Genomic DNA, 12,650 nt, shown 5'->3' with positions numbered 1-12,650 from the left:
CAGATTTTGGGGGTCAAAGTTAGAAAAAGTGTGTTTTTTTCCATTTTTTCCTCATATTTTATAATTTTTTTTATAGTAAATTATAAGATATGATGAAAATAATGGTATCTTTAGAAAGTCCATTTAATGGCGAGAAAAACGGTATATAATATGTGTGGGTACAGTAAATGAGTAAGAAGAAAATTACAGCTAAACACAAACACCGCAAAAATGTAAAAATAGCCTTGGTCCCAAACGGACAGAAAATGGAAAAGTGCTCTGGTCACTAAGGGGTTAAAGAATAATGAGTACCTCTTACCAAAGCTCCAGGTACCTCCAGGGTACAGGTACCACAGCTTGAGAAACAAGTGCCTAAAACACAAAATACACACAAATACAAACTGCCTAACTGAATGGATATTGGCTGTTTAAGCTGCTGCTTGAAATGTTTATTCAGATATTTCATTGTTGACTATAATTATAATCTCCAAAAACATAAGGTGCATAAAAGCATACAGAAACATGTGTGTTAGTGGGAAGATAACTGAGGTGGAGAGAGGCAAAAAGAAAATGTTTAATGTGGAGTGAAACAAAGGTCTAATATGCAGAAACATAGTAAGTTATTATTTGTTAGCCCTTGGTACATGTTTGCTGGTTACTTTCTAAATGGGAACATCCAATGCTTATTTGTGAGCAATTATCCTGCATAATACGGTCAAAGTCTGGTAATATCTCATTATAATGGCGGGCCATTATTTTTTAATCTTCAAGCAGGCTGGGAATTAATTGGGTTTATTACACATTGGAATTAGAAAACTTTATTTTCCCATGGAAAGAGCTGCTTGTGGCTCATATTAAAGTCTAGGGGCCTGAAAATCAAAAACTGGCTGGCTGGTGAGAAATCACATAAAATGTTTGGGGGCTTTTTATTGAGCTTTGTATTGCAATATATCTTCCTCTTTTTTACCCCACTGAACCATGCATAGCTAGATAAACAGCTTTAAAATCTTTCATGGACCTTACAGTAGTGAGACATTTTAGATAATCTTGACGGACCAAAAAACCTATCAGGCCTTCGATGTGGACCCTTTATGAACTGGAAAATCTGGTCATTATGCTGGTCTTGCAAAAATGCTCCTAGTTGGGCTGGCAATTTGGTTCTGTGTACTGATTCAAATTTATATGTTGATGTCTTGTAATGATTTTGGAAGCATTAAATGTTTGGTACTAGTTAGTTAGTTTATCTTCTCTGAACTCGTAAATCTCCAGTATTGATTGGTTCCAAAGAAATACCTAGTCAAAATTTAGAGCAATAGTTCAGAACCATAAATAGTATTTTAGTATCCTCAGGGTTTACTTCATGGTCGCTTGTATATTAGTACCTATTCAAAGTTCAGTCAGGTCTGGTACAAAGGTGACTTCTCAAGGCCATAAGTAGCATCCTACTGGTCTGTATTAGAGCCTATTGACAGTACTGACCCAAAGTTTTAACTGGTGTTCATATGAGTCCGAGCAGTGACCTCTTAGAGCTACTGTTTGGAGATACTCCAGGCATTTCTTGCTTAGAGTTGGTGCTAATGATAACTTATGGCAACTTTTAACAAGAAGTATTGTGAAGACACCTAGAAGGTTTCTCAGGGCTGTGCTTGGTACTGTCCCTCTGTAGCTGTAAAGAAATCTTCCAACATTGAACGAAGGAATTCAAAAGTTGGTCTATCCTCAGGTCGCTCTTTCCAACAACGAAGCATCAAATCATACAGCTCTGGAGGGCAATGTTCTGGTTGTGGCATACGGTATCCATGCTCCAGTCGTTCAATAACTTCTGGGTTAGTCATACCTGCCACATCAAAGACACGTCAATTTGTGCTTGTGTTGACCCACATAGCAAACAGTTTACATCCAGTAGCATTTTAAACGCTGTAGCTATCACTTTCTCTACATTTTCCCTCTCAAACACCTGTCTCCACATGTCTTTTAAATTGTGCTTTCCTCTCCTACTAATTGTATTCAATAGATCTCCCAGTTATGGTGATCTCATGGCTACCTTAAAGGGATATTATACAGTTAATAATCCAATGTTCTTCACATAAAGAAAAATATTTTTATTGAAAATATAAATTTCTTTATATATCTGCATATACCTATACCTATATATACTGTATATTCCTAATACTAAATTTTTTTTTCCTATTTTTATTAAAAAATATAATACATACTGTAAAAAAATAATATATATACAGTATATATATATATATATATATATATATATATATATATATATATATATATATATATATATATTCATATTCTTTGGATCATTTATATTTTTTTACAGTATGTATAATATTTTTTTAATAATTATTATTTATATTTTATAATATTTAATATTTCAAGAACATGCTTTGAGATTTGTTATTCTTCATGTGCACTAACCCGACACCATGTTAGACCTAAAGCACAAAACACAAATCGAGTTACACATATACAGAATTTTTTTACTACCTATTTCACAGCTTTGCAGAACCAACATTGTTATATTAATATACTTTTTACATTTATATATATATATATATATATATCTGATAATGTTAATGTAAAATAGATATCTATACCTATATATCTATAGGAATATATATAAGGAAATTTATGCTTACCTGATAAATTTGTTTCTTTTACGATACGATGAGTCCACGGATTTCATCCTTACTTTTGGGATATCGCCTCCTGGTCAGCAGGAGGAGGCAAAGAGCACCACAGCAGAGCTGTATATATAGCTCCTCCCTTCCCCCCCCCCACTCCAGTCATTCGACCAAAGTTAGGAAGAGAAAGGAAAAGCCAAGGTGCAGAGGTGACTGAAGTTTAACAAAAATAAAGACCTGTCTCATAAAAAACAGGGTGGGCCATGGACTCATGGTATCGTAAAAGAAGCAAATTTATCAGGTAAGCATAAATTTCCTTTTTTTTTACAAGATACGATGAGTCCACGGATTTCATCTTTACTTGTGGGATACAATACCAAAGCTATAGTACATGGATGAAACGGGAGGGACAAGACAGGTTACCTAAATGGAAGGCACCACTGCTTGAAGAACTTTCCTCCCAAAAACAGCCTCAGGCGAGGCAAAAGTATTGAATTTGTAGAATTTGGAAAAAGTATGAAGACTAAGAGACGAACAAGTTGCAGCTTTGCAGATCTGTTCAACAGCATCATTTTGGAATCCCCATGAGGAAGCCACAGCTCTAGTGGAATGAGCCGTAATTCGTGCAGGAGGTTGCTCTCCAGCAGTCTCATATGCAAACCGAAAGATACTCTTCAGCCAAAATGAGAGAGGGAGCAGTAGCTTTCTGACCCCTACGCTTCCCAGAAAACACAACAAACAGCTAAGAAGATTGACGAAAATCCTTAGTGGCGTGTAAGTAAAACTTTAACGCACGGACCACGTCCAAATTATGTAACAGGCGCTCCTTTTTAGAAGAAGGATTAGGACACAAGGAAGGAACAACAATTTCCTGAATAATATTCTTATTAGAAACAATCTTAGGAAGGAAACCAGGTTTGGTATGTAACACCACCTTATCAGAATGGAAAACAAGATAAGGAGAATCACATTGTAATGCGGAAAGCTCAGAAACTCTGCAAGCAGAAGAAATAGCAACCAAAAATAAAACTTTCCAAGATAACAACTTTATATCTATGGAATGCATAGGTTCAAACGGAACCCCTTGAAGAACATTAAGAACTAAATTCAACTCCAAGGAGGAGCAATTGGTCTAAACACAGGCCTGATTCTAGTCAGAGCCTGACAAAAGGATTGAACATCTGGAACATCTGCCAGACGTTTGTGTAGCAAAATAGACAAAGCAGAAATCTGTCCCTTTAAGGAACTTGCTGACAACCCTTTCTCCAATCCTTCTTGGAGAAAAGACAAAATCCTGGGAATCCTAACCCTACTCCATGAGTAGCCCTTGGATTCACACCAATAAAGATATTTATGCCATATCTTATGGTAAATCTTTATAGTAACAGGCTTACGTGCCTGAATCAAGGTATCAATGACCGAATCAGAGAACCCTCGCTTAGATAAAATCAAGCGTTCAATCTCCAAGCAGTTAGCTGCAGAGAAATTAGATTCGGATGATGGAAGGGTCCCTGAATGAGAAGGTCTTTCCTCAATGGGAGCTTCCATGGTGGCTGAGATGACATGTCCACCAAATCGGCATACCAAGTCCTGCGAGGCCACGCAGGAGCGATGAGGATCACTGAAGCCCTCTCCTATTTGACTCTAGCAATCACCCGGGGAAGTAGAGCAAATGGAGGGAACACATAAGCTAGGTTGAACGACCAAGGCACTGCCAAGGCATCTATCAGCTCGGCCTGGGGATCCCTGGACCCTTATCTCTGAAGCTTGGCATTCTGACGAGATGCCATAAGATCCAACTCCGGCCTGCCCCATCTGAGAATCAGGTTGGCAAATACCTCCAGATGGAGTTCCCATTCCCCCGGATGAAAAGTCTGTCTGCTCAGAAAATCCGCCTCCCAGTTTTCCACTCCTGGGATGTGGATTGCAGACAGATAACAAGAGTTAGCCTCCGCCCACTGAATTATCTTGGCTACTTCTGTCATCGCTAAGGAACTCCTTGTTCCTCCCTGATGATTGATGTAAGCTACAGTCGTAATGTTGTCCGACTGGAATCTGATTAATTTGGCCAAAGCCAACTGAGGCCAAGCCTGAAGCGCATTGAATATTGCTCTCAACACTAGGAAATTGATGGGAAGTAGAGACTCCGATCGAGTCCATACACCCTGAGCCTTCAGGGAGTTCCAGACCGCTCCCCATCCCATCAGGCTGGCATCCGTTGTCACTATCACCCACGAGGGTCTGTGGAAGCATGTCCCCTGGGACAGATGATCCAGCGACAACCACCATAGAAGAGAGTCCCTTGTCTCCTGATCTAGATCTATTTGAGGAGACAAATTTGTAAAATCTCCATTCCACTGCCTGAGCATGCTCAGTTGCAGAGGTCTGAGATGAAAACGAGCAAACGGAATGATGTCCATTGCTGCCACCATCAATCCAATTGCCTCCATGCACTGAGCCACTGACGGCCGAGGATTGGACTGAAGGGCTCGGCATGTATTCAGTATCTTTAACTTTCTGACTTCCGTCAAAAAAATCTTCATGCATAGAGAGTCGATTAGAGTTCCCAAGAAAGGAACCCTTGCCTGTCGAACTAGTGAACTCTTTTCTAGATTCACCTTCCACCCGTGAGTCCTTAGAAAGGACAGAACAATGTCGGTGTGGGACTTTGTTAGCTGATAAGACGACGCCTGGATCAGAATATCGTCCAGATAAGGCGCCACTGCAATGCCCCGTGGCCTGAGAACCACCAGCAGAGACCCCAGAACCTTTGTGAAGATTCTGGGCGCCATGGCCAGACCGAAAGGAAGAGCCACAAACTGAAAATGCTTGTCCAGAAAGGCAAAACGGAGGAACTTGTGATGATCTTTGTGGATAGAAACATGTAGATATGCATCCTTTAGATCCACGGTAGTCATAAATTGACCCTCCTGGATCAATGGAAGAATGGTATGGATAGTTTCCATCTTGAAGGATGGAACTCTTAATAAATTGAATCTTATAAAAAATGCCAGCTATAATAGAGTACAATTATATGTTTGTTACGTATAAAATGAGCTTTGCTCAGTAAAAGGTTTAATTGTCACAGTCAATGTGCACGTTTGAAAAGTTTGATTTGATTTTGAAAGATACTATTGCAGAAGCCAAGAGATTGTTAAAAGACATCAAACATGAAAAGTACCTAAGAGATCAATCAGACTATGATTTAAATAATAGTCTAGTCTAACCATAAAGCTCTGTGTGCTAAGATGGCAAAGCCCGAACTCTTAGCTGCCAATTTAGTAATCTGCAGGGAAGCATCTGTAATAAACAAATTAGCTAACTTAAGAGCTTTAATATGATCCTGTATCTATTCCAAAGGAGTCTCAGTCTTAAGAGACTCTTCTAGAGCATCAAACCAATAAGCAGCCACAGTGGTGACTGTGACAATGCAAGCCTCAGGTTGTAACAGGAATCCTTGATGAACGTAAAGTTTCTTATCCATAGGATCCTTAAACGCACAACTATCCTCAATAGGGATAGTAGTATACTTGGCCATAGTAGAAACAGCACCCTCAACTTTAGGGACCATCTGCCAAGAATCTCTAATAGCCTCGGCTATAGGATACATCTTTTTAAAAACTGGAGAAGGAGAGAAGGGAATACCGGATCTCTCCCATTCTTTTGCAATAATCTCTGAAGTCCTCTTCGGGACTGGAAAGACATCCGAATAAGAAGGGACTTCCAAATATCTGTCCAACTTTCTCAATTTCTCTGGAGGGACCACTATAGAGTCACAATCATCCAGAGTAACTAACACCTCCCTCAGTAGTAAACGGAGGTGTTCAAGTTTAAACCTGAAAGAAACTACGTCAGAGTCAGTCCGAGGTAAAGCACTCCCTGAGTCAGACAGTTCACCTTCTGAAAGTACCGCAGTACTCTCCAACTCAGAACCCCGGGAGTGTACGTCCGTAATCACCATCAAAGAATCAGAGGCAGAATTTACTACATAATTGTCCTGTCTCGAACGCTTGCCGTGCGATATGGGCAAATTAGCTAACGCATCAGAAAGAGTAGAGGACATCACTGCAGCTATATCTTTTAATGTAAAAGCTGCAGATACTATTGAAATACAAGGTCCCGCTTGAGCGGGCTTTAAGGGCTGTGACGCTTTTGGAGAAAGCTGCGGCATGCTCTGCATCTCATCTGTAGACTCTTGAGAAGCATTCAACTTAGTTAAAGATTTGTCAAAAACAATCTTGTCTCTAAAATGCAAGGCCCTCTCAATACATGAGGGACAAAAAGGAGCAGCGGGTTTCACAGTGGCATCCAAACACATTGAACACACTACAGTTTGGATATCATCAGCATCCATCATAATAGATAGCAAGAAGCAATTTGGTCTGAAAAATATAGCACTAAATTTGTAGCTAATTAGCATAGAAAAAAAATAGCAGCACAGATTATTTTAAACCTGGGCAGCTACTGTGCCTTTAAAAACTAAACAGGCATAAATGATGTCAGAGCCTGAAACTGTTAACAAGCACAGATTATATTAAACTGGGCAGCTACTGTGACTTCAAGAACAAAATTATGTATTAACAATGTGAAAAAAAGGCAACAATCAAAACAGACTGAGTAGATTTTATTTCAGCACCTCGCCACAGCTCTGCTGAGGCGCCTACCTGCCCCCACGGTCTTCCGACCACACTCGGCAAGGAACCGGTGGAACTGACAGAAAACGCCGAAGACCGCTCGTATGCACTAGTAACCATGCGGTCTCGGCATGAGTTTAGTCTATCCAGCACCCGGAAGCAAAACAGTCTGCGCGGCTAACAGCGCGCCAAAGCAAGCCCCGACCATCATGGGCGTCGCATCGGCTATAACTCCACGAGGCAAAGAACTTCCATATTCTATGAAGTTCACCGTGAGGCAATAAAAAGCCGGTTCTTAACCCTTGCTACAGTCTAAAAGTACCACAGACCAAAGAAAAACATGCAGCCGTAAACCGAAGTCCTATGCAAGGACTCCGGTAATCACTCCAGCGTCTAACACAGAAGCACCATAGCCCTAAGCATTCACATTGCAGCTATGTTCTCAGCCGCTGTATGAAGCCCCATTCATGGGATCACAATAGGTATAACATTACTACCTCTAATGTAACCCCCCTTGTGACACACACACATTGTTACAGAACAGCCCTTTTACTTGTTGCCAGGGCTCATGTTCCAACAGCTTATAATGACACAGTCCCTTCTGAGTTAGCCAGTGTCCCAGAAAATAAAAGACTGCACTTACCTCAGTGCTGATCAACAGCATGAGAAGTTCCACAGGATCAAGAGGCCTTCTCCCTCCAGCAGCTCTGTGGACACAAACGGGCCTTAGTTAATATCTGCTAAGACCATCAGTATACAAAGGGCAGCACTAGTATGGGAGGCACAGTGCAGGTAAAACCCCACCAGTTCCCATTGCTTTAAAGCCACCTATAGCTCTACTCTAGAGGCTAACAAGGAATACGGCTACACCCTATAGCAAAATAGCACACTTTGGTACCATTTTAAAACAATAAACTCTTGATTGAAGAATCTAAACTAACACCTCACTTTGCCTCTTCCTATCACTAACACAGGCAAAGAGAATGACTGGGGTGGGAGGGAGGGGAGGAGCTATATATACAGCTCTGCTTTGGTGCTCTTTGCCTCCTCCTGCTGACCAGGAGGCGATATCCCACAAGTAAGGATGAAATTCGTGGACTCATCGTGTCTTGTAAAAGAAATATATATATATATATATATATATATATATATATAATTGTAGAGAATTAGGAACCAGCACTCATTACTCAACCAGCGTCTGGGGTGCACTCCCAAACGTAGCAATAGAATAGAAAATAAGTGCCTTCTTTATTTTCTATTATATATATATATATATATATATATATATACAATAAAAAAATAACTGATTCTTGTATGTGAAGAACAATGGAATCTGAAATATGTACAATATATATATACAGTAAAACACATAAATGCACGCGCACACACACATATACAGTGTGTCACAAAAGTGAGTACACCCCTCACATTTTTGTAAATATGTTATTATATCTTTTCAGGTGACAGCACTGAAGAAATTACACTTTGCTACAATGTAAAGTAGTGAGTGTACAGCCTGTATAACAGTGTAAATTTGCTGTCCCCTGAAAATAGCTCAACACACAGCCATTAATGTCGAAACTGTTGGCAACAAAAGTGAGTACACCCCTAAGTGGAAATGTCGACATTGGGCCCAAAGTGTCAATATTTTGTGTGGCCACCATTATTTTCCAGCACTGCCTTAACCCTCTTGGGCATGGAGTTTACCAGAGCTTCACAGGTTGCCACTGGAGTCCTCTTCCACTCCGCCATGAAAACATTATGGAGCTGGTGGATGTTAGAGACCTTGCACTCCCCCACTTTCCATTTGAGGATGCTCCACCGATGCTCAATAGGGTTTAGGTCTGGAGACATGCTTGGCCAGTCCATCACCTTTATCACCACCTTCTTTAACAAGGCAGTAGTTGTCTTGGAGGTGTGTTTGGGGTCTTTATCATATTGGAATACTGCCCTGCGTCTCAGTCTCCGAAGGGAGGAGATCATGCTCTGCTTCAGTATGTCACAGTACATGTTGACATTCATGGTACCCTCAATGAACTGTAGATCCCCAGTGCCGGCAGCACTCATGCAGCCCAGACGATGGCACTCCCACTACCATGCTTGACTGTAGGCAAGACACACTTGTCTTTGTACTCCTCACCTGGTTGCCGCCACACACACTTGACACCATCTGAACCAAATAAGTTTTTCTTGGTCTCATCGGACCACAGGACATGGTTCCAGTAATCCATGTCCTTAGTCTGCTTGTCTTCAGCAAACTGTTTGCGGGCTTTCTTGTGCATCATCTTTAGAAGAGGCTTCCTTCTGGGATGACAGCCATGCAGACCAATTTGATTCAGTGTGCAGCGTATGGTCTGAGCACTGATAGGCTGACCCCCCACCCCTTCAACCTCTGCAGCAATGCAAGCAGCACTCATACGTCTATTTCCCAAAGACAACCTCTGGATATGACCCTGAGCACGTGCACTCAACTTCTTTGGTCGACCATGGCGAGGCCTGTTCTGAATGGAACCTGTCCTGGGAAACTGCTGTATGGTCTTGCCCACCATGCTGCAGCTCCGTTTCAGGGTCTTGGCAATCTTCTTATAGCCTAGGCCATCTTTATGTAGAGCAACAATTCTTTTTTTTCAAATCCTTAGAGAAATCTTTGCCATGAGGTGCCATGTTGAACTTCCAGTGACCAGTATGAGAGCGTGTGAGAGCGATAACACCAAATGTAACACACCTGCTCCCCATTCACACCTGAGACCTTGTAACACTAACGAGTCACATGACACCGCGGAGGGAAAATGGCTAATTGGGCCTAATTTGGACATTTCCACTTAGGGGTGTACTCACTTTTGTTGCCAACGGTTTAGACATTAATGGCTGTGTGTTGAGTTATTTTGAGCGGACAGCACATTTACACTGTTATACAGGTTGTACACTCACTACTTTACATTGTAGCAAAGTGTCATTTCTTCAGTGTTGTCACATGAAAAGATATAATAAAATATTTTCAAAAATGTGAGGGGTGTACTCATTTTTGTGAGATACTGTGTATGTATATATATATATATATATATATATATATATATATATATACACAAACACATATTTAGACATGTATATACATATGTATATATACAATATAGCCATTGGCAGTCAAACACCTTGTCATATACCATATACCTTTTAACCCTTATAACCTTTTTAAATATATATGTGACTAAATTTGATCAAATAATGTTTATATGAGTATAACTGTAATTTTGAATGCATTTATGTTGTACTTTTTTTTAAAGCACTACCCTTTACGCAAGCTTTTCAGTCACGCTAACCTGGCAAGCGTAAAATGCGATTGCATTTACTTTAAAAAAAAAAAGACGATATTGCTTGCGTGCAACAGTTAGCGCACCAATTGTAGTCTAGCCAAAAAGGTTTAATTATGCACATTGAAAAAAACTTTTGCAATGCAGTTTCAATATTTATTTTGCCTGCTTTTCTTGTAATTTAAATCTGAATTGTAATTTCTTTTCTACTACCCCCAGAAAAGCTGGAGTGCATTCAGAACCCTGAGCCTGCTACATGCTGCATAATGATTGCTTGATATGTGCAGGATACCAAGGGTATGCAGTTGGGAATCCCAACACATTACAATTCTGGTATAAAACAAACATGTTTTTTGTTTTATTTTCTTTTTTGTCCCTGGAACAATTAGTTTTTGGTAGCATAGCAGCCCTATCAACCAGCTTCCTTCTGACGGGGCCATATATTCTACCCTCACAACCTCTTAGATACAGCTATTAGAGTGGTTATCATTAATTAGCTCCTAGGCTCCTTCCCTGCAGCTCACAGCAGTACACAGCTTTTAAACCCTTTAGCAACCAGAAGTGATAAGCTGCTGTAATTAACTGTCTTATAATGTCTGTCTCTTCTCTGTCCTCCCTCTCACTCTTTTCTCTCTCTTCCTCTTGTCTCTCCCTTTTCTCTCCCCCTTTCTCTTGCCTCTTTCACTCTCTTTTACCTTCCCCCTTCTTTCTCTCCCAATCGTCTCTTCGTTTCCTCAATCCTCTTTCATATCTCTCTTTAACTCTTTCTCTCCCTCTTCTACCTCTTTCTCTCACTCTCTCATTCTTCCTTCTCTTTTTCTTTCTGCTCTATCTCCCTTGTCTAACCCCGGTGCCTTTTTTCTCTCCCTTCTCTAGCTACTCTCTGTATTCTCTTTCCACTTGACCTATCTCTCTCTTATGTCTCCTACACAATTTGTCTTCCCTTTCTCTTGTATGCTCCTCTCTCTCCTTTTTCTTCTCCTCTCTCATCCACCCTCCTCTTTTTTTCGCCATTCTCTTTATTCCTGTCTTTCTCTTTCCCCTCTTTCTACTGTCTCTCTCTCCTTCCTATTTCTCATCTCTTTCCTTTTTATCTCCTGTCACACTGTTTATTTTCTCTCTCCACTCTTCTCCTTACTTTCTCTCTCTCTTTTCATTATTATTGAGCGATTTGGCGGAACTCTGAAACATAAATTATTATCTAACTAAAAAGGGAAAAGTATTTTACACATTTAAGTACACAGTACACAAACATGTTTAATTGTTAATAAATTTAAAGGCATATATTTTGCTAATTTTGCAAGAAAACAAGTACGTTGTTTGCTTTGTTTTACACAATCGGTTTCTTTTCATGTTTACTTTGATTTAACATATTTGTTTTTACTAAAAGAGCACTGTTTAATATACCTTTAAATGTAAGAGAAACCTTATATTTGAATTATACCTAAGGCCTCACTGTGTCTGAATAATGCCACGCTATAGTGTTTTTTGTTTTTACTGATTTCCTTTAATTTGGTTTAGCACTGATTCAGCTCAGGTAATTAAAGGGACCGTAAATTCAAGATGAAACTTTCATGATTGCGATAGAGCATGCAGTTTTAATTAACTTTCTAATTTACTTCTATTATCTAATTTGCTTTGTTCTCTTGCTATCCTTTGCTGAAAAGCATATCTATATAGGCTCAGAAGCTGCTGATTGGTGGCTTCACATAGATGCCTTGTGTGATTGTCTCAACTATGTGCACTGTTATTTCTCCAACAAAGGATATCTAAAGAATTAAGCAAATTAGATAAGAGAAGTAAATTGGAATGTTGTTTAAAATTGTATTCTCTATCTGAATCATGAAAGAAAAAATTTGGGTTTAATGTCCCTTTAACCCCTTAACGACTGAGGACGTGCAGGGTACGTCCTCAAAAAAAAGGCAGTTAACGCCTGAGGACGTACCCTGCACGTCCTCGGTGTGGAAAGCAGCTGGAAGCGATCCTGCTCGCTTCCAGCTGCTTTTCGGTTATTGCAGTGATGCCTCGATATGGAGGCATCCTGCAATAACCTTTTTAAGCCATCCGGTGCAGAGAGAGCCACTCTG

At 40.1% G+C, this 12,650-nt stretch overlaps 1 protein-coding gene across 1 annotated transcript in view; it reads right to left on the bottom strand.

The window, feature by feature from the left end:
* Positions 1 to 413: 413 nt before the first annotated feature.
* LCK (LCK proto-oncogene, Src family tyrosine kinase) overlaps positions 414 to 12,650 on the bottom strand; it is a 193,470-nt gene continuing 181,233 nt past the window's right edge. Inside the window, exon 13 of the mRNA XM_053704824.1 lies at positions 414 to 1,816. Within this exon, the coding sequence (XP_053560799.1) occupies positions 1,614 to 1,816 (203 nt within the window). The 3' untranslated portion in view covers positions 414 to 1,613. The remainder of the gene's footprint in view (positions 1,817 to 12,650) is intronic.

The sequence above is a fragment of the Bombina bombina genome, chromosome 3, assembly GCF_027579735.1.
Source record: "Bombina bombina isolate aBomBom1 chromosome 3, aBomBom1.pri, whole genome shotgun sequence".
NCBI classification, from domain to species: Eukaryota; Metazoa; Chordata; class Amphibia; order Anura; family Bombinatoridae; genus Bombina; species Bombina bombina.
Note: the sequence above shows the minus strand (reverse complement) of the source record. Positions and strands in the feature narration are given on the sequence as shown.